The sequence below is a fragment of the Chamaea fasciata genome, unplaced genomic scaffold (genome assembly GCF_029207755.1).
Source record: "Chamaea fasciata isolate MVZ Bird 193981 ecotype frontalis unplaced genomic scaffold, bChaFas1.0.hap1 SCAF_24, whole genome shotgun sequence".
Taxonomy (NCBI): domain Eukaryota; kingdom Metazoa; phylum Chordata; class Aves; order Passeriformes; family Sylviidae; genus Chamaea; species Chamaea fasciata.
This window is the reverse complement of record NW_027094109.1, coordinates 3161148-3182913: the sequence shown is the minus strand read 5'-3', so window position 1 is coordinate 3182913 and position 21766 is coordinate 3161148. Positions and strand designations below refer to the sequence as shown.

General features: G+C 56.0%; 1 protein-coding gene across 5 annotated transcripts in view; it reads left to right on the top strand.

Moving 5' to 3' along the window:
• The window catches only part of IGSF9B (immunoglobulin superfamily member 9B), a 39631-nt gene that overhangs the window by 17243 nt on the left and 622 nt on the right, over positions 1-21766 (top strand). Inside the window, exons 10-22 of one of the 5 annotated variants that reach the window (XR_010723758.1) lie at positions 730-846; positions 2479-2571; positions 2677-2827; positions 3422-3545; positions 6234-6409; positions 7007-7233; positions 8088-8172; positions 9482-9643; positions 10365-10410; positions 11725-13356; positions 13723-14048; positions 14851-14896; positions 21545-21571. Coding sequence is in view for 3 of the 5 variants with exons in the window: in XM_066203569.1 (XP_066059666.1) it covers positions 730-846; positions 2479-2571; positions 2677-2827; positions 3422-3545; positions 6234-6409; positions 7007-7233; positions 8088-8172; positions 9482-9643; positions 10365-10410; positions 11725-13356; positions 21545-21666 (2935 nt within the window). In the remaining 2 variants the exon portion in view is untranslated. Of the gene's footprint in view, positions 1-729; positions 847-2478; positions 2572-2676; positions 2828-3421; positions 3546-6233; positions 6410-7006; positions 7234-8087; positions 8173-9481; positions 9644-10364; positions 10411-11724; positions 13357-13722; positions 14049-14850; positions 14897-21544; positions 21667-21766 lie in introns of those variants that run through there. The other 4 variants (XR_010723759.1, XM_066203571.1, XM_066203570.1 and 1 more) reach the window with 4 other exon arrangements.

Genomic DNA, 21766 nt, shown 5'->3' with positions numbered 1-21766 from the left:
CTCGCCGAGGTTCAGATGATAACGCTTTGTGTACCAGACACACACATCCGCCGGGGCGGCTGCCGGGGCGAGGAAATCAGGTTGATGGCTGATGTGATGTGGGTGGGTTTCTTCCTGTTTCGAGGAGGTAAAAAGCAAGATGCTGCTCAGCCTGGAGAGGAGAAGTTGTGTGGAGTTGTCACATCAACCTTCCTGTGCCTGAGGGGGCCTGCAAGGAACCTGGAGAGAGATTCTTTGTCAGAAACTGTAGAGATGGGACCAGGCGTAATGGGATCAAACTGAAAAAGGCAAAATTTAGGTTAGATATTAGGAGCAAGCTCTTTCATGTGAGGGTGGGGAGGCCCTGGCATAGGTTGCCCAGAGAAGCTGTGACTGCCCCATTCCTGGAAGTGTCCAAGGCCAGGTTGGAGCAGTCTGTGATAGTGGAATGTATCCCTGCCCAATGGCAGGGGGTGGAATGGGATGAGCTTTAAGGTACTTTCCAACCCCAACCATTCTGGAATTCCATGATTCTATGCTCCAGTGCAGTGGCTCTTTGGAGAGAATCTCCCTCCAGGTGTGTAATTTGGTGTGCCATCGAGGCCTCCTTAGCACACATGCTCCACACAATTTTCCTTGCAATGCTTCAAGCTTATCCAGAATGGGGATTGGGTTGGTTTGGAAAAGGCTTGGTTTGGGTGATGGGAGTTTGGGCAGGGTGACACTCGTTGTTTTTCCCCTTGGCTGCAGGACCCCCCCTATTTCACGGTGCTACCAGGCTGGGAGTACAGACAGGAGGCAGGGAGGGAGCTGTTGATTCCTTGTGCTGCTGCCGGAGACCCCTTTCCCATCATCGCCTGGAGAAAGGTACCCGGCCTGCCAGACAAATCTGCAGTGCCTTTGGCTTTTGGTGAATATTGCAGACAGAGAAGCCACACTCTGTCCCGGTAAGAACAAACTGCAGGTACAGCTGCTTCGCTTTGGGCTGAGCCACTGCCGTCCTGTCCCGCAGGTGGGTGGGGGAAGCCCGGCTTGTGGCCACCGAGTAATCCCGGGAAACCGACACGGCAGCATCCGCAAAGCTGAAACGCTGCCCCCTGCCCCGGCCCCTCTGCCTCGCCAGCACTGCCCACAGGACACTCTCCTCCTTGCCTGCCTCCCAGGAGGTCACCAGCAGGACGTGGCAGTCGTGGCAGTGCCGTTCTCGCAGCACACACCTCCAGTGGACGGGAGGGGATGTGTCACCACAGCACATCCAGGGGTCTCTTGGCTCTGGACCAGTCAGCAGCTGCTTTACTGCCCCGTGACTTCAAAGACCCTGGCAAGAAGCTGTTTTTATGATCCTGAACTGGATATTAAGATTTCAAGATGTCCCTTTTCATGGAGCAGGGTGTGGTGACACAGCCTGGGAGTAACGAGGGCTTTCCAGTCCTCCTGCAGCCTTCCCCTTGCTTCCCACCTTTACTGCTCCCATAGGACAGAGGAGGAGGAAACCTCCTGGGCTCGTCGTCATGCTGACAGGAGTTTCCCTCCAAGCCTTCCATGCCCTTCTTAGGGCTCTTGAGAGTGAGCTGGGTCCTTCTGTCACCCAGTGGGACCATCCCCAATCCTTGTGTCTTGAGCTGCTGGATCTCTGGGTCCCTTCAAGCAGCACGAGGAGGACCATGCCTTGCACACATTGCAAGTGACCTGCCTAAAGCTTGTTGGCTGTTTAGTCTTTCTCTCCATCTTATTTTTCTTTCTGTGCCCTCACCAGTCTCAGTCAGGTTTCTTTCAGTTTCAGCCAGGTTTCTTTCCAATCCCGCTTGTGCCTTCTGGTGGTCCTCCTCATTTTGTGGCCCTGGGCTTATCTCCTCCAACTCCAGTCATGGCTGGCTTGGGCTGGGTTCAGTTTGCCAGTGGCAGAATCCAACTCCCTCCCTCCCCATCAGCCCACCAGTGCTGACCAGTCTCTTGAAGGACTCCTGGGCTTGCACTGGTAACCCCACGTGTCCGTGGGCTCCTCTGCTCCTCCTTCTTTGCATCAACCTGTCGGTCCTGGTGTTGATCAGCAGAGTCCCCTGCATGAAGAACAGCTGAAGAGGACTCAGGACAACGTGGAATTTGCACAACTTTGGCTGATGGGCGTAGATGAGTTGTTACAAGATCCATCTTTCCGCTTGGCTTGAGAGATTCCAGGCACCTCCATGCACGCCATCCTCCCACATCCCCATGGGGCTCTTGCTGCCCTGACCTCTGATGTGGAGGGTCCTGCCTCTCATCTGCTGCTGACTCAGGCTGAGGAGCAGTTTGGGCATCTCCTGGGGCAGCCTGTGCCTTCCCCATCCCGGGAGGGGGTTTGCTGGGACGGCCCCTGCCCGCAGCAGTTTCAGCTTTGGATGCCGGAGGTCGAGCCCTGGCGCGGGGCTCGCTGTCCGTGCGAGTGCCGTGGGGTTTCCCGCTTGTGTGTGAGCGCTGAGCAGCAGCCTCCTGACGCATGCCTCTCGCGTTGCCCCCCAGGTCCTCTCGGAAACGGGGGAACCGTCTGCCTTGCCACGACCGGAGAGACCGGATCCCCTGCCGGTGGCCGGTGGTGTCCCCTGGGCCGCGCAGGTAGCTTAGTGACCCCGCCGCCGCCTCGCCCTGCCCCACAACCCGCTGCTGAGTCATGTCTGTTCTCTCTCTGCCCGCCTCCCCCCACCCCGCTCCTTGCCCAAGGTAGGGAAGCCCAGCAGGAGCAAGCACAACACGCTGCCCGGCGGGACCCTGCAGATCCGCTCCCTCGGCAAGGACGACCACGGCGAGTGGGAGTGCGTCGCCACCAACATCGTCGCGAGCATTACTGCCAGCACCCACCTGACTGTCGTAGGTACGGGCAGGGGGGCAAGGGCTCGGGGCAGAGCCCCCCAGGCAAGGCAGGAGGTGGGGATGCTCCCTGTCACAAAGAGAACTTTGTGGTGACAGGACAAGGGGAGTGGCTTTGAGCTGAGAGACAGAAGGTTTAAATGGGACATTGGGAAGGAATTCCTCCCTCTGAGGCTGGTGAGGCCTTGGCACAGAAGCTGTGGCTTCCCTGTCTCTGGAAGTGTTCAAGGTCACGTTGGACAGGGCTTGGAGGAACCTGGTCTAGTGGAAGATGTCCCTGAATATTTGTCCTGGTTTAGGGCAAATTTAGGAGCCCCAGGACAGCATGTCAGGAGGGTTTCAGTAAATGTCCCTTCAAGTTCCTTCCAAGCCAAACCACTCTATGATTCTAACAGCAACGTCTCCTTTAGATGTTATTTCCTGGTGGGATTGCCTTTCTCTGTGCTGTTATTTTGGCCGCCTCTCCTGCTGCCATTTCCAGCAGAAATGGCCTTGGCCATAGGCTTGCTGCAAGAGGAGTCCCCTCGGACTGTGGCTTGGGAGAAGACCCCTTGAACCCTGGTGCTGCTCCCCTCTAAGCTGTCCCCTGTCTCCACAGGGACAAGCCCTCACGCCCCGACCAGCGTGCACGTCGTGGCCGCCATGACCTCAGCCAACGTCTCCTGGGAGCCCGGCTATGACGGTGGATACGAGCAGACTTTCTCAGTTTGGTACGGCCCTCTGTGAGTCATCCTGGCATGCTTTGCTCTCTGCTTCTTTTCCTTCCTAGCCAACCCGAGCTTGGAGCAGCGGGGGGGAGGAGGGTGGGGAGGGTGGCGTGCCCGGCTCTGTGGGCCTTACAGGGCTGAGCTCCCTTGGGGTTCCTCGGAGACGTGCGTGGTGGTGGGATGGTGTAGTTCCCGTATTTCCTCTCCTTTCTGTGCTGGCCACTGCCTCCGTCTGCCCCAGCAGGTTTTACTCTGCTTGTGGTACATGGGAGATGCTTTGCATTCGTGTAGCTGTGCCTCTGGCATCTAATTTCAAGATAAACTGTTTATGAGGCTTAACAGCCAGGGAGAGGATGGAAAATGCAACCTTTAGAGAGTGTGTCCTGGAAGAGCTGTGACTAAGCAGAAATGTTCTCTCCTTGCTCTGTGGCTCCCTGGAGGTGGTTAAATCCCAGCTGAGATCATGACCAGCCACTGTGAGATGCCGGCACTGGGGCTGAGCTCCCCTGGGGCTTTGCTCCCATAGCTCCTGTGCTCTCACAAAGCTGGTGGGTGCATCAGGGCCAGGCTCAGCCCTGTGCCTTTCCCCTGGGGCAGGGGAGGGAGAAATGTAGCTGCAGCAAGGCTGGAGTTTCCTTTGGGCTCTGCTGTTTTCAGCTTCTTCTAAAGAATCATCCTTGGAAACGTGGAGAGGGTGATGCCTTCCCTTTCCAGGCTTGGGCTGGCATTCTTCAGCCTTTCCTCTCGCTCTCTCATTCTTTCCTTGCCTTAATCTGCCCTGATGGAGGCTGCTGATAGAGAGGAGAGAGGGAGACGCTGCCTGTAATGATTTCTGCTCTGCTCCAGCCCGGGGCTGGGCTGTCTGTCTGGAGAGGGGAAGAAGGAATGGATTGAACAGAAGGGGGAAAATGAGGGAGCAAGCTGAGCAGTGCAGACCTTGCTTTGATGAAAATGTCCTTGGGAAGGAGTGGTTAAACCTCTCTGCTCTGGAGATGTGGCTGCATCAGCAGCTGCTGCTGCTCTTGCTCTGCAACCTGCTCTCAGATTCCTGCCTCCTCGTGGCTCTTCCAGACTCCACAGGGAGAGAGCAGCCAGCAGGGAAGGGTGTTTGCACCAAGCTTGCATTAAGGAATTCACAGGGAGCTGTGGGGGCTTTGGATAGGGAGACAGTGATCTGTCTTGCCCTGACCCTGGGGTGTGATCCCTGGGGGATGTGCTGTTCCCTGGGACCAGGGATCTGGGGCACAGCTGGCTCATGCAGCGCCATCCGTGTGCTCTCCTCCCTGCTGTGGCTGTGGGATGCTCAGACAAAACACGGCTCCATTTTCTCTGGATTCGTGCTCTCCTCCCGCGTCGGGAAATGCAAACCCCGCTCCCCAGGGCTGGCCAGGGCCACCACAGCATTCCAGCTGCACCATGTCCTCCCTGTCCTCCCCAGTTCAATGCTGCATTTACCCTCTGCTTTCCCCACCCTCAGCCCCTCTCTCGTGTGTCCCTGCCCGCAGCAGTGCCAGGAAGGAGGGATGTGAGGGCAGTGGGATTAAACACTGCAGGGAAACCTGCCCAGGAGAGGGGCTGCCCTGCTGCCCTCCTGCCTCTGCCACGGTGGTGGGGGATCCTGGGATCTGTAGTCCCAGCTGGGGCTGCAGAAATCCAGAGGCTTTCCCTGGGTTTGGCAGAGGCACACATGCATAGCTCCCCACCGACCTGCTCGTTTCCATGGCTTGCTGCTGCTTCTCTGCCTCACCCTCTGCTCCCTGGACAGCAGCATTATTTCTCTTTGTTCCATCTTTTCCTGCTGGGTGGATTCACGTGGCTGTGTGCTAGTGGCTGCAGATGTGCCCCCTTACCTGTGCAGGACAGACCGTCTGCACAAATCCTTCCCAAATCCTCTGTGGGCACCACCAAAACCTGCAGCTGAGGGCTCAGACTCCCTAAAGCATCTTTCTAACACAAGCTCCGGTACTTGCAGTATCGTGGTGGTGCAGTGGTGCTGCTTTGGGATGTGGGATCCTGGTGGGATGTAATGGCTTGTGGAAGTGGCTGCATGCTCCTGGGTGGCACTGGGATGGTTCTGGGAGCATTTTCTTACTCTGGGTTTGTGGTTAGACCCCAGCAGAAAGGTTCTGTCCTGAATTCCCTGCCAGTGCCTCTGCTGCTCTGCCAAACCCTGAGTGGTGGCCCCAGGCTGTGCTGGCAGCCCCCAACTTGTGCAAATGTGGCAGAGGTGGGGATTTAGTTAAATGTCTCTCGTGGGATGACATGTACAGGGCTACAGCTGAGGGAGAACTTGGCTCTGGCTCAGGAGATGTCGAGGTATAAATGGGAACAAGGCCTGTCTCCTGCGTCAGCCGTTCCCTTTGCAGCACTCACCAAAATGCTCCAGCTCCCACTTTTGCCCGTGGGAATCTGGTGGAGATCACGTCAGAGCGGGGCTGTTGGCACTGCTGTTATCCCTGACACAGCTCAGGGTAGAGGGGAGAGCTGGCGGCAGTGCCCCTGAGAGCTGGTGGGACACGAGGGGATGGTGTCCTGTCCCAGCTCGTGGGTGGCGAGTGGCTGCCCCATGTCCATCCACATCACTGCTGTCAAACCAAACCATCGCTCGGGAAAGCTCCATTTTTGCATTAGAAGTTAATGCTGCCTCTTTGTCCTCCCTGTCAAAGACAGCTTCCCTGAGGATGCTCCCTTTTCTCTCGGCAGGATGAAGAGAGCCCAGTTTGGACCCCATGACTGGCTGTCTCTCCCTGTGCCAGCTGGTTCCAGTTGGCTACTGGTGGATACCTTGGAACCAGAGACTGCTTACCAGTTCAGTGTCTTGGCTCAAAACAAGCTGGGCACCAGCTCCTTCAGTGAGGTGGTCACTGTGAACACTCTAGGTGCGTCCTCCTTGGGAAAAAGGGGAGGGCTGGGAAGGGATCTGGGAGGTCTGTGGGGAGAAGGAGCCCTTTGCCTTGCTCCATGTGTCCTGTCTGCTGGGGATGGAGATGGAGATGAACATTGTCGGCAAGAGTTTCCAGACATGTAGGAGATAGTTTGTGGAGGGTCCTGGATGAAGCTTGCAGACTTTGCTGGATGCATGAGGCTCTGGAAAGCTTGTCCTGAGAGACAGCAGGGGAGAGCTGTACCGTGCCAGTCGCCTTTCAGATCTTCCTTAGGTTCAGCTGGGATCAGGAGATATTAATAGAGCACGAGATCACTCGTTACAGCTCAGAGCCTTTGGGCTCTCAGGTGTAGGTGGGAGGAAGCAGGAAGGCCTGGAGTCACGGCCTCATTAGTCCAGTGCCTTTTGAAAATCCACTTTTCTATTTCCGTGGTAAGAGGCCAGACTCCCAAGATGTGCCCTAAACTCCTGGAATGTGGGAACAGCCACAGCAGTCCTCCTGCTGCTGCCAGGGGCACGTGTGGAAGAGGATCTCCTGTGCTTGCTCTGCCCCATCTCAGAGGTGTCCCTGTCCCTTCTGCTCTGTCCCCAGCATTCCCTGTAACAACTCCAGAGCCTCTGGTGTTGGTTACCCCACCGAGGTGCCTAACAGCCAACCGGACACAGCAAGGCGTCCTCCTGTCGTGGCTCCCTCCCGCCAACCACAGCTTCCCCATCGACCGCTACATCATGGAATTCCGCGTGGCAGAGAAGTGGGAGATCCTGGATGACGGCATCCCGGGCTCCGAGAGCGAGTTCTTTGCCAAGGACTTGTCCCAGGTGAGCAGGGGCTGCCCACGCCACACCCAGCTCAGTGATCTTTCCCAGCATTCATGGTTGTGTGACAGTATTGGCACCATCTGCTGCAGCTCTGGGGAAGTTCGGGAGTGGCTCGATCCCTGTGCTCGGTCGAGGAGCTGGGCGAGTGTTGGAAAAGATAGAACATTTTAATAATTTTAGTTAATGGTGTTAGGTAATCATAATCAATATCCATATAAATTGCAAATATTGTGTTATTCTTCAATGACCCGTAGCCAGCATTTGGCAAAGTTGTTGTAAGCTGCTTTCGTAGGAACACAGCTTGAGAAAATGACTGAAACTTAAAGTTTTGATAAAGGCACTCTGATATGCTTCAATGAACAAAGCCTGGGAGAGAGGGATGTATTGTTGAGGTTGGAATGTAGGATTTATGGACCACAAGGACATTTTGCAGAAACCAGAAGCTAAAGAGACTAACAAAGTCTCAGTATACATTAGAAAGTCCCTACAGGAGGAAAAAGATACTAAAAAGACTAAAAATAGGCACTAATTAGCATAAGAAGCGAGAAATCAATAACCAATAGAGGATAGAATACTAACTAATGAAAGAGAACTGTGTAATTTAGAACCAATGAACAATAATTTTTGTTTGATGAAAAACATATAAACAGATGAAAAAGTTTTGTATCTGTGTCTGGGTGGATGCCAGAATTTTACTGGCTGCACCCCCCCCCCAGGCAAGGATAAAAGCTTGACTTGCTGACATAAAAGAGGTGGTGTTAGAGGGTTTTGTTTATCCTGGGGATGTTGGAGGGTCTGGTAAGATGAGGCTGGAGGCTGTGTGGGGTCCCTGACAGGTGCGTTTGGTGTTCCAGGACACCTGGTACGAGTTCCGTGTGCTGGCGGTCATGCAGGATCTCATCAGCGAACCCAGCAACGTCGCTGGCGTGTCCAGTACAGGTGAGGGCTGGCTCCTCTTGTCCCCCTGGCTGTGGGGCTGTGAGCTGGGCTGGGGGGGCTGCGGGGCTGTGATGGATGTGCCGAACACGGCGCTGACCCCAGGCTGCCTCCCGATGGGAGCAGGCGAGGACAAATCCCCGGAGCACTGCAGAGCCCAGCACGCCCCGGCTCTGCGGTGAGCCTGGAGAACAAAGCTCCGAGCGGGCACTGGCGCAGCCTGGAAACGGGAATGAAAGGTGGAGGGAGGGAAACGTAGCACTGCAGTGCAGAGTCCACAGGGAAAAGAGCTTTGCAAGTGGGAGACTGCAACGTGCTGCAGTTGGTGCGTGTTCCCTGCACATGCAGCTCGGAGGATGCTCCTCCAGCCGAGGGGCAGGCGGAGGAGGGTTGTGATGGCGCTGGGGAAGGCGAGGGCAGCAGGAAGGGATGGGGATGCGGCCAGCCCGGATTTTCTGGCTCTCGTGGAAAATCCGCCTCGGCTGTGCTGCGATGCAGCGGTCTCTCTCTGCCCCCAAGTGGTGCCAGTGTGCTGAGGAGAGTTTGCTGCAGCCTCGCTGCTCGCTGCCCTTGCTCCAACCTCACTGCTCGCTGCCCTTGCTCCTCACGCCCAGTTTTTCTGATGGAGTTTGGCAGGTGCCCGGCCCCAGGCAGCTGCTCTCCCAGGCTGAAAGCCCGGACTCCGTGGGGGAACGTGCTGCTCCTGGATATGGCACACGGCAGGAGCACTGAGGTGTGCAGGGTGCGCATCTGCACGTGCCCACAGCTGAGGTCTGCTGGGGCTTCATGTGTGCTCCTGTACAGCAAAGGGGTGTCGTAAGGGTTTGGAGCCCACTTTTCATTGGAACGCTGTAATGAAGCACTGACAAAGAGGTTGAAATACCTTGTGCTGCTGCAGCGTGTTATTCAGCCAGGAGTTGACGGCAGCTTTGCTGCAGCTGTGTGTGTTTAGACATAAATATGTATTTGCTCGGTTTGGAGGCTGCTTCCCTGGGTGTCCACCGGCTAACACAGAAAGGTTTATCAGGCTGCTTTGGGCAATCTGGTCTAGTTGAAGATGTTCCTTCTTATTACAGGAGAGTTGGACTAGACGGCCTTAAACAGCCCTTTCCAACCCAAACTAACGTATGGTTCTGTGATCTGGTGTGAGATCACCAAATCCCTTGGCCCTTAAGCAGTGCTGATTGTGCGCCCTGGATGGGCTGGCTTGGAAGCAGGGTCTTTACAGAGATCGTCATTCCTGGAGACTCCCACTGTGGCAGCTCCCTGGGGAGGGCAGCAGGTGTAACACTGAATTGTGTATTTTCCCCAGATGTTTTCCCTCAGCCTGACCTGACGGACGAGGGCCTAGCCCGCCCGGTGCTGGCTGGCATCGTTGCCACCATCTGCTTCCTGGCTGCTGCCATCCTCTTCAGCACACTCGCCGCCTGCTTCGTCAACAAGCAACGCAAACGCAAGCTCAAGCGCAAGAAAGGTGAGTCCATTCATGGTGTGCTTCTTCCCTCCTTCCTTGTCTCCTCCTCATTTCTCCCCTCTGGTTGTGTTGTGGTCGTAACCTTCTTCCCTGTCTGTCTCTTCTTCGTCCGTGCGCGTCCTCAGGTGAAGCCCTGACTTCCTCCCTCGCCTGAAATCGCCCGTGGTCAGGAGCGGGAGAGGCAGGGTGGGTGAAGAGGCGCCAGAGAAACTAGCCTGGGAATTCCGAGGGAGCTCTCCCACGTGGTGATAACTCCTAGAGCCGGGGGTTTAGGGCTGGGCTGTCCTCTGGGATGCAGATGGGGAGGCACCGCTCACCTCCTGCGGGTCCCCCCGGAGCTGGGCTCTCCAGCTGCTCCCAACCTGGAGCGGGCAGTGCTGGGCTAGAGAAGACCCCAAAGGAGACCCTGCTGCACTGCTTCCCGAAAACTGGGACTGCAGCCTCCATGCAGGAGCGGCTGGTAGGGAAAAGGGTGGCTGGGGAGCTGGAGAGGGCAGGGAAGCGGTTCCATCTCCTCCAGCCTGCGGGGCTGCGGCAGCAGGACGGGCAGGACCCTGTGACGGGAGCTGTTTGTTGTCAGCAACCATTAAAGCCCTGGAGCAATGAAACCTTGGCCTCTTGTTGAGTGTCTTTTGTTGTCTTGATGTTGAGTCTGTCTTGTCTCTGTGGTGTTGCGCCTCCTCAGCGTTCTCTCTTCTTTCCCCTTTTTATTCTCTTCCAGACCCTCCTCTCTCGATAACCCACTGCAGGAAGAGTTTGGAGTCCCCGTAAGTATCTGTCTTAGTTGCAGGACCAGGCTGTGGGGTCTTCAAGGTGCCTCCCTCCTACAGTGATTGCTAAGCTCAAATGGAAACGTCTCATCCTTATTTGGTTTCTCCTGATGAGTTGTGTTTGGGTGTTCCCGGAACTTTTGGGAACACAGCAGTTCACAAGAGACAAATGGGCTTTGGAGCAGAAAGCAGCAGGGACAAATGCAGGAAACTGAGCTAAGAGACGACCCCGTCTGGATCTGTGAACGTTTTCCAAAGCCGGAGTTGGCTGATGGAACTCAATACCACACCAGTTGGAAGGGGCTCCTTAGGACAAGGACTAGCCTGCTGCATATGGAGTCCTTCCTGCCAGCTCGGTGTAGTTTATGAGTCATTCTCTGTTGGTTCTTTTTTTTCCTGGGAAATTCATCTTTTCTCCTGAAGAGTGCCCTGCTGAAGCCTCTTTCCACATGTGCCCAAAGGTGGTGGATCGTGGTGCTGCAGAAACCACAGCTCCTTGCAGAGCCCATCAAAAACACGTGTAGCTGCAAATCAGCAGGAGCATCTTCCCGGTGGGAGTGCAAGAGTCTGGGATGTGGACACCTCGTTCTTTGGCTCCTCGACTGTTGCAAAATGTCCTGGTGCTGGTGGATCTGAATCTTACTTGTTTTCAGTTCACTGCACTGAAATAACCTGCACTGTCTCTGTTGGATTGCTGTCTTTTGCCTCTCAATCCTGTTTGTCCAAGGCTTTCTGGATAGGAATGAGGGAACTATCCTGGTGTTCTTTGCCTTTTGAGGTGCTCAGCCTAAAGTCTGAGTGTTGAGAATGGGAGAAAGAGTTGGTCTGAAATGATCCATCAGCATCTCCAAGTGAGATGCCGAGTTCTGTGGGAGGGAACATTTGCTTGATGTCCCTCAGGGCCTTTCCTGGGCATGGATAGCTCAGGTGGACATAAGAAATGTCAGAAGGAGTTGGAAGCGAGCTCTGGATGTGTCTTTTTTCCCTGTAGGGCTGTGGAGCTTGTTGCAAGGTGTTGGTGGAGCTTGTTGCTAGGTGTTGGGGTGTTGGTGGAGCTTATTGCAGGGTGTTGGTGTGAGCTTTCTGCCCCGAGTGTTCTGAGCTGCCCTCCCAAGGTGCAGGGATGTTGAGCACTGCTGCTGGCGAGACTCTGCCATCCTGGCTAGCCCCTGCCAGTTTCTCCCAGAAGTTCCTCTTTTGAGAGCTGGTAGCACTTTGTTTTCCGGATCCAGAGTTGTTCTTCTGGGCGAGAAGGCCTCCTTTCCACTCCAGGTGACCGTCCCCTCTCGGTTTCTCTCCCCTGTGGTCCAGGTTGTCTTCCGGCAAGGTGAGTCCCGAGAGCATCCGCACGCTCCGTCCCCCCTCGGAGTCCTCTGACGACCAGGGCCCGCAGGCCAAGCGGATGCTGAGCCCCACCAAGGAGAAGGAGCTCTCCCTTTACAAGAAGACCAAACGAGCCATCAGCAGCAAGAAGTACAGCGTCTCCAAGGCGGAGGCCGAAGCCGAGGCCACCACTCCCATCGAGCTCATCAGCCGCGGGCCGGACGGACGCTTCGTCATGGACCCGGCGGAGATGGAGCCCTCCCTGAAGACACGGCGGATCGAGGGCTTCCCCTTCGTGGAGGAGACGGACATGTACCCCGAGTTCAGGCAGTCAGACGAGGAGAACGACGACCCTGTCGTCCCCACCTCCGTGACCGCCCTGAAAGCCCAGCTCACCCCTCTCTCCTCCAGCCAGGAGTCCTACCTTCAGCCACCAGCATACAGCCCCCGGTTCCACCGGGCGCTGGAGGGTCCCGGCACCCTGCAGGCCACCGGCCAGGCCCGCCCGCCGGCCCCCCGGGCTTTCCACCACCAGTTTTACGGTTACCTCAGCAGCAGCAGCCCAGGGGAGGTGGACCCGCCGCCCTTCTACATGCCAGAAGTCAGCCCGCTGAGCTCGGTCATGTCCTCCCCACCGCTGCCCCCCGAGGGGCCCTTTGGACACCCCACCATCCCCGAGGAGAACGGGGAGAACGCCTCCAACAGCACGCTGCCCCTGGCCCAGACCCCCACGGGGGGCCGGTCCCCCGAGCCCTGGGGCAGGGCCGAGTTCCCCTTCGGCAGCCTGGAGCTGGCCCCTGCGCCGTTCCCCCACCAGCTCCAGCCCTGCGAGGCGGCCGAGGGCTCCCAGCCCACGGGCTGCCTTCCTCGGGGGCCGCCCCCCTCCTCCCTCCAGGTGGTCCCCGCATCCTACTCGGGCATCCTGCCCCTGGAGGCACCAAAGAGCTGGACCGGCAAGTCACCGGGCAGGGGTCAATCCTCCGTGCCCACTACCACCAAGTGGCAGGACAAACCTATGCAACCCATGGGATGTCAAGGGCAGCTAAGACATACCAGCCAAGGTATGGGCATACCCGTGTTGCCTTACCACGAACCGTCCGAGCCCGTCGGCCCCAGCGGCACAAGCACATTCAGCCTGGACACCAGGTGGTACGAGCCCCAACCCCGACCTCGGCCCAGCCCTCGGCAGGTCAGGAGGGCTGAGCCCAGTTTACATCAGGTGGTGCTACAACCTTCAAGGCTTTCTCCTCTGACCCAAAGTCCCCTGAGCTCCCGCAACAGCTCCCCGGAGCTGACTGCCCGCGCCCGGCCCCGCCCGGGGCTCATCCAGCAGGCGGAGGTGTCGGAGATCACGCTGCAGCCGCCCGCGGCCGTCAGCTTCTCCCGCAAATCCACGCCGTCCTCCACGGGATCTCCGGCGCCCAGCAGCCGCGGGGACAGCCCCAGCTTCCGACCGACCACCGCCTTCACCCCCGTGGGCACCGGCTTCTCCAACTCCCAGGGCTCCTCCCTGCCCGTGGACACCATGGATGTTTTCGGAGACATCCCTTCTCCGAGGAGGGCTGGCGAGGAGATTCTCCAACCGGAGCCGACATCCACCACCACGGTAGCCGCCACAGGGTAAGTGTGTGAGCCCCGTGGTGACCCGCCCCGGCCCCTTCCTGGCCTCCCCCACCCTGCCTTACCCACTCCCTCTGACTCCCTCCCTGCCATCACCATCCCAACCGGTAGGGTCTCTCTGGGCACGCTGCAGCATCCCTTTTGGAGACGGTGTCCCGCGGGCTTTGCTAGGCAGAGGCTGGTGCCACGGGCACGGGTTGCATGGCCGCCGCCCGAGAGCGCTGGGTTTTAGGCAGGCGACCTTCCCGGTCCCTTGGGAATCTGGGAGCGCCGTGACTCGGGCTACGGGCCGTCTACCAGGTGTACAAAGACCTGGCTCGCTTAGGTAAGTGTCCTGGTGTCACTGGAGGTTGTTTCCTCTTCTAGCTGCTGGCTCTTGGCTTTCTTCGAACGTTAGGGCCGCCGCCGCCGCGCCTCTGTCTTCCTCCTCTTCCTTCCCGCGGAGTCTAGAGAGCTTTAATGCATGACAGAAACAGCTATCACGGTCACCGCCCCACCTGCAAAAGGGATGCTGCAGCCCCAGGACGCGGGCAGGGAGAGATCAAGGACTTAGCCACACCAGCAGCATGTCAGGAGAGGAGGAAAAATAAAAATAAACTAAGCCCAGCGGAGATCGGGAGGCTGCCGGCACGCTCAGATCCTGCCCTAAAGAGGGATGTGGCTGCACTAGACAGTAGCGGCTGGTTTTCCAGGTACCAGGGTTGCTCCAGGCAAAAGCGTCTCTCTCTCCTTCTCTCTCTTTCTCTCTATTTCTCCTCTTTCCTTCCGTCTTTCACAGCACCTTAGACCCCGTAGCCGTGCTTTCGTCCCATCCTTTTGTCTTGCTTCATTCTGGCTTCTTGTGTGGTGGGGTCGAGCCCCCTCCTCCGGCTTGTGGCGGAGAGGAGTCGGGGGCCGGGGCCGCCGGCCCCGCGGAGCCGGCGCGGTCGGAGGCGTTCGGAGGAGAGGCTGTGTTCTGGGGAGGGGGGAGGCAGCGTTTCACCCCGCAGTGCCCTCCGCATTTCACTCCCGCCCTCTGGTACCTGGAAGCGCTATGGCCTTAGCAAATCCCTCCGGCACTGAACGGAAGGAAGGAAGGAGGGCTCAGGGGAGAGAGGATGGGGAGGGAGAGCAGCTGGACGAGCCTGAAACGACTTCTGTGTGCCTTTGGAAAACCCAGCTACGGAGCGATGCAGTCAGGGATGTAGTCACAGGTCCATGTCTCTAGCAGGGCATGCCAAGGAGAGCCAGCTCCAGGACAGAGCCGTGTTAGAGCAGCACTGTTGTCCGTGCTTTTATGCAGTGTATCCATTCGCTTTGTTGATTATCGTTTTTGTTTCTTCTTTTCCTTTCTCTTCTGTTTCTTTCCCCCTTTCTTCTCCAGCCTCGTTTCGTTTGTGTTTCAGTTTGGTTTCTTTCCCTCCTTTTTCCTTTGGAGTTGTTGACGTGCTGATGTGTTGCGGAGCTCGGCTCCTTGCGGGTGTTGATAACTGCTTTGTTTTTGATTAATCTCAGCTATCTGGGCAGTGTTGTCGAGACAAGCTTCTCCTCAGCTCAATAGGTAAGGGTGATCCATGTCCGAAAGGATGGTGTGGGTGCTGTGGAGGGTGGCCGGGAGCGGGGCATGACAGGGGACACGGAAGGGGCTTTTCCAAAACCATCTCTTCCTTTAAAGGGGAATAAGGAATGCGAAAACACTTAGGAAACACCTCTGGACGCACAGTCTCTGTGGCTTTTGGGTTTCCCCTCCCAGCAGCACACGCTGCTCCCCTGCCTTCGGGGCTGGGGTTTGGGATGAGCCGAGCTGCCGTCTCCCCGGGCCACCCTTTGTTTCTTAGGGGATGGTGACACACGTGGCACTTTTGGCCCTGACAGGGTGCACGAGGATTGTGTGATGTTAGGGAGGTGTGAGTTGAGGTGGGGTTTTCCCAGATGATCCAGATCAGGAGGAGCCCACAGCCACCCCCTGAGGCCAGAAAAACAGCCATCTCTGGAGCCACCAGTTGTAGACAGCCTGCTTAGGGTGGGCTCCAAAAATCAGTCTCCAGATGAAATCCAGCACATGAAGAATTTTGTTGCAGTATCTGGATCTGTTTTCTTTTTCCAAAGTCTCTTCAATCACAGAAAATGGGAGAACTCTTTCTCCCAAGATGGATTGTAGGCTTGACGGCAGCAGAACTATGGTCTCAGGCTGCCAGAAAGGTGATTTTTCCTTCCCATCCCAAGTGTAGTCATGGGAAAATCCCTCCATCCCTGAAATTCTCCTTGGAGAAATCTTTGACTTCTTCAGACCCAGCTGTAGTTAAACAGCCCTAAGCAGATCTTGAAAGACTCTTCCAAGAAAATTCCTCCTGGGCTGCCTTCATGGGGCTGCTTTCCTAGATAGCCACGGGCATTTCTGGAACTGGGGTGGAGTAATCTGGAGATGGTTTTCAGACCTTAGAAGCAGAAGAATATCACTAAAACTGCCAAATCCAGATGGGATAATAGTAATTTGTGACCCAGAGGATTGGCAGCACTGACACTGACCTGCTTGGCCATGAGCCAGGCTGGGTCTGAAAGCAGAGACGGGATTGTAGATGGACCTGTTTCTAAGGGCCTGGCCATACCCAAACTTCCTTAGGACAGGTCTTACAGAAGGTTAAGCTTTGCTGCCTTGGTTGGGAAGACGCAAGGTCCTGGCTGATCCTCTCCAACAGCCTGAGGAGCCTTGTTGGGCTGGGAAAGGCCTCGTGAGAGAGGGGTGGGGTGCCTAGAGAAATCAGGGAGATGTTTCCAGGAGAGGGGAATTCCTCCGGCTGACCTGGAGGGTTGTCCTGGAGTGGGGAGAGCAGGATTGGAGAGGAGGGGGTGTTGGATGTGTGTGCTCCATGGAGGAGCCATCCTCTTGGCATGTCAAAACCCATCCAAATCTCTTGAGCACTCGGCTGCCTTCTCCTTCTGTTTTTCCTTGTTGATCCCTGAGCAGGGCATCCCGTGAGGAGCAAAGCTGACACCAAGCCTTGGTGAGATCTGCGCTGTGCCAGGCTTTTTGGGAAATGGGGAAACACTCCGAGAGGATGTGGCTGTTTGTTCTTGCTCTGTGGCACTTCCCTGCTCTGGCAGCATTAGGGACGTGAGCAGACATGGCTTTAGCACAGCAGAGATGAGTCTAGGCTCGTGTCTGAGTTTGGTGTGGCTCTTTCCCTGGCTGGATCCAGTGCTGGCTGCTGTGGGCTGATGGATTTTGAGGAGCAGGGTCACACTGCCCAGCAGGATGGGAGCAGGAGCAGGATGGAAGCAGAACGTGTGTTCTACTGCAGGATGCTGCTGGGAGCTGCAGTCACAGGAGCAACTCCAGAGTCATTATCCCCTAAAAGGGGAAACCAGAAGAATAAATCTCACCTCAATAAGCGAGGAATCCTGCAGAGAGCCCAGCCAAGTAATTTCTTGATGATTTGGGGTCATAAAATTGTCAGCGCATGCAGAGCACAGGGATTTTATACCAGACCAGCCAGATTTCTCTGTTGCAGCATTAAAAGCTGAGAGGAGGAGGAGAGGCAGCATGTGAGCTCCATGCTCCAGCATGGTGGCTTTTGCTAGTGAAGCTCAGGTAGTTTTTATGGATGGGCAGGGATAAATGATGCGGTTACTGAGCCAGCACGAGGACTTCTCCCATCTTCTTCTCTTAGGATTCAGCGCGCATCTCGGAACAGGGAAAAGGGGGCTGTCGTCTCCCTGCAGAGGGAAACCCAAAAACCACAGACAAGGCACCAAGCTCCCCTGCCCCTCGGCATGGCAGCCTGGCCTGAGTGGCCTCCTCAGGCCCCCCTTGCCGGGGCAGCACTGCCAGTGCTGGGAGCTGGGGGGCTTGGCGTTTGGGGGTTGAGTGACGAGGGGATGTTGGCGCCAGGCGTGCGGGAGGAGCAGCAGCCCTCGCTCCCCACTTGAAAGAAAACAGGTTCCCCTTTAAAGACTGTCCATGTGCTGATCCTCTGCATGTGTTCCATGCCTCCTTCCGCTTGGAGAAGTCGTGAGTCCGCTTGTCTGAGTGCGTTTTTCTTTTCTTTCTTAATTATTATTATTATTATTATTATTATTATTATTATTTTTTATTTTATTTTATTTTTCTTTTCAGTCTCTTTGATTTCCTTATATATTTTCTCACTCCTGTTTTTTCATTTATCTTCCTCTCTCCCCTCCCTTCCCCGTGACTGTATCCCCCTCTTCCTGTCCAGCCCTCCCCCGTTTCCCTCGCCTTCTCTCCTCTCCGTCAGCATGGTGGTGCAGTCCGTTGTGTAGATGAGTTGTGGTGTCTGCAGACCTGTAGAAGGGCACCCCTTCTCTGGTGTGCTCCCCGCTGTGACCAGCCCCTTCCTCCCTCCCTCCTGGCCGTGTCTTGGCAGGAGCAGCGGCCCTGGCCTGGGGCTGTCACCGTGGTGTTTCTCTGGCACCTCTTGTGCTGAAGGATCCCAAGCGTTCCGGGATGGAGGGAGCAGCCAGCGCTGCCTCGGAGCAGAGTGGGAGTTCTGACTTGCAGGAACCTCGTGTAGGAGAATTGAGCTCTTCATGGGAGGAGGATGAAGGGTTGAAGGACACAGTGGGCTCCTTTCAAGTGGATACTCTTCTTTATCCAAGTGGATGCTCTAACATGCCCAAGCTGTTCCTGGATGTCAATGTCTTGGCTCAAGGAGAGGAGGAGACAGGGAGGGTGTGTTGAGACCTCTATGAGGTTAAATATATATAAACACATGTATGGTATCCTTGTATCTCCAGGACTCTGCTTTTATATGGGGTCCCCTTCTGAGTGGAAAGACTGGGTCTTCTTTCAGGGATCTTCTCCCTTTATCTTTGCTTTGTATGTGAAAGGACATTTGAAGAAGAGCAGCTGAGATGTGTGTTGGGCTGGATACTTCTTCTCCTCTACTTCCTTTTCCTCTCCTGGGACTCTTGAAGGTCCTTCAGTACCTTTGTGGCCTCTCTAGTGCTTCCCAATCCATGCAGTCCAGACACTTGCTCATGCAGAAGGGTTTTCCTTTGAAGACTCGAGGAAAACTGCTGCTCCAGGTGTTGGTGGTGCCTCGCAGAAGGTTGGTGCCAGGAGTTCACAAGGGTTTCTCAAAGCTCCTTTCCTTGGCTCTGTGCTGAAGTTTCCAGAAGAAGTTCGCCCGCCTCCCTGAACATCTCGTATGTTGGTATTCAAGATCTCCCTCGTGTGTGGGCAGCTGCCCAAAATGTGAACTCTGGGGGCAGGAAGAGGCTTTTGGCTGAGCTTAAAATGAAAATTAACTTGGAAGAATCGGCGCCCTTTGAAGAGATAAAGGGTGGGTAGAGCAGATAAAATTTGGCTGCTGAGTAGTATCGTTTTGTCCTCTGTATCTCTTCCTTGCCAGAGGTCAGACAGTATTTATGGTGACACATGGGTTCAGTGCACTCACTGTTTATGTTTGTGTGTATAAATACGAGTTCAATTACGGAGAACTAGTGGAAATGAGCTTCAGGCAATTTCCTCATAATCCCTCATGTAAATCTGTTTAATTTTGTCAGCATGCCACAACAGCTTCTTCTTAGAAAGAAAAAAGAGTGGAAAGAGCAAGTGACTTTCACAGGCTGAGCTTTAATAATAGTGGCAAAGCTGTCTGGGTGGTGGGAAGAGGTGGTAGAAGGAAGGTGCCGGTGGGCAGGATGGTGGCAGGATCACCGAGCCCGGTGATGTCCAGAGCTTGGCCCACGTGAGCTCTGTGGGCAGTGGAGCTGCAGCAGCTGAAGTCACCATTAGCCAAGTACCTGCAGGAATGTAACTCCTGTGCACCCCACAGAATGGTGGCTCCAAGTGGGAAAAGCCTGTCATGGGCCAGTCAAGCAGGAACTGCTGCAGGGAATGCCATGCTGTGTCCTGTGGGTCCTACCTTCAGCCAGCATGTGTGTGGCTGGCTGTGTTGGTTCAGCTCAGAGGGTAGAGCTGCTGCTGCTGCTGCTGGCAGCATCCCTCGCAAGAGGCTGATTGCGCTTGGGAAGGTGTTTGAGCTCTGCAAATGTAAACGTCGTCTTCCTGACGAGGAAAAGCTTGGATCCAGCCAGAGGGACTCCCGGCATGTCTAATGAGCTGCTTCATCTTTGGCTGATGTGATGCTCTGCTGGGAGCTGGAACAGAGGCTCTCCAGGAGCTCCCCGCACCTTGACGTCTCTGTTGCGTTGGAAAACATGAGAAGAAGCTTTTCTGTGCCCAGTGTTTGGGTTTCTGTTGCGTCTGCTGCGCCTCAGCTGCTTCTTCACCTCACGCTGCACTTCCCTGGGTGCTCTCCAGTGCTGCCAGCAGAACTGAGCAGCTTTGCAATCACACTCATCTTCAAGAAAAGAAACCCAAAAACCCTTCTGGTCCCCAAGGGGAAAAATCTCCTGGGAGCTCCTTGCCTGTGCGCTCCAGCTGAAATTTCAACGCTCTGGAGACGCTTGGGATATTGGATGGGAAGCGCTGTTGTCACACTGTGCTCTGCAGTGGTGGCACATGTGGGGACCCATGGGGGAAAGCCTGCAGGGTGTCTTCAGTGCCAGCCAGGCTCTGCCTGGACCCCAGGGGAGGTGAGGAGCTCCAAACTCTCCGTGGGTGGGTGTACTCTGGTACCACAGCCCAGGAGTGCAGGGTCTGTGCTGCAGCCCATGTCCTCGCCCCTTCCCTGCTGCTCCTGCCAGCAGCCACGGTGTTTTTGCAACGCTGGATGGGGCACGCCTTGCTGACAGACAGGGGGGCATCATCCTCAGTGGTTCTGTGCCCAAGCAGGAGTCTGAAGGCACTGATGTTGCCTCTTGCAGCCAGCTGAAGTGGCTCCTCCTGCTGCCCGTGGCTTGCGGGGTTTGTTCATCCCTGCCCCGGTCACAGATGGCTGCAGGAGCTGCCATCAGCACTGTCCTCTGTGTGGCTCCTGTGACAGGGTTTGGTTGCTGACCTCTGGTGACCAAGTTGTGAGAGTGGAAGAGAGTTATCTCCTTCTCTGAAGGGTGCTGGCAGGCTGGCTTAAATCTCCTTTCCTCATTGGAGCCTGGCTTAAAGTGTTTGCTTTATCGCAGGGAAAGGTGCTTTATGGAGGCTTCCCGTCTTCTCTGGACACCTTATCTGCAAGTGGCTTGGGTTTATCCCAGATGGCCTCAGGCTTCTTCTGTGGCATTAGGGGTTGGTGACTCTTGGAGGGTTGTGGAAGTAAAATGGAGAGGGGGAAAGAGATGGGAAAGCAGCAAGAAGGGGGGATGCTGTGATGTGTTATAGATAAGAGCTGGACTACCCTCTCTCCTAAGGAAAAGGTTTCCCTCTAATGCTCTGCTTTCTACAGCAGTCATGCTTTCCAGACCTTGGATGGGAAAAACAGGTACAGTGAAGGAAATAAAACAAAAAATCTCTTTGCAAAGGGGAGGACGCTGCACCTTGAGCTGGTTCCTGTAGAAGAGTTCCTTAGGGGGTACAGCTGATAAACTATCCCTTGCACCTGCTGGTTCTCCTGCAGGAAGCATCCCTTTGCAAATGCCCTCCTTGTCCTCGCAATAAAACCTTGTCAGTGTTTCCATTTCCAGCTCCCAGCCTCTCGCCGTTCCAGGAGCAAATGCTCCTGTGCTGTCGCGTTTCTGTTGTCGCTTCTCACAGGGACCTGGGAACGAGGTACCTGTCCCAGCTCTGTCGGTGTGTGCCCTTGGTGTCCCTGTCTGTCGTGTGGCCCCTGGTTTTTCTGGCTGTGGGAGCAGGGCCAGCAGGATCCTGCCTCCCTGCTGTTTGTGGCGCCGGTGTTGTCCGCCCCGGGTGGCTCGTGGTGCCCGTCTCGATGCTGCCGTGCTGCTTCTGCCTATCTCTTTCTCTTCTCTCTCCATCCCAAGGGGTTTCCTACCGCTTCCCAGAAATGCCTTATCGGACATAGGATCTGCCCCGTCCTGTTTTTGTTTAGCAGTGTTGGCATGGCAGGCAGGTGAGCTGGGGGTGCCCACGTTGGTCGGTGGCACCGGCCAGGTCGCGGTGCCACTTGAAAACCAGGAGGAGACGTAGGCGGACAGCGGGTACGCCTCACTTCCTCCATCCCGCGCTCTGGCACGCCTGGCTGGCCCTGCCCCCTCGGCCCTGGGTTTCTCACCTCTTCCTTTTCCACGGCAGAGCCGGCTGGGATCGGCTGATCCCCCACCGGGGACGTCCAGAGGCCCGAGCGTGGCTGGGAGCCGCTGATGGCACGTGTCTGCTTTTCCTTCCTAGAAAACGTCCATCTCCGCCCGGGGACGCTGCTGCACCTGAGAGGCTCGAAGCTCTGAAATACCAGCGGATAAAGAAGCCCAAAAAGTCATCCAAGGGCTCCTCGAAATCCAGAAAACAACCCAGTGAGTGCGAGGACCTCGCGGTCCCCAACAGCATTCCCTGTGTCCTGCTGTGAGCAGAGCTCAGGCTGATCCCTGCCGGCTCCAGCGCTGGGGGTCTCCA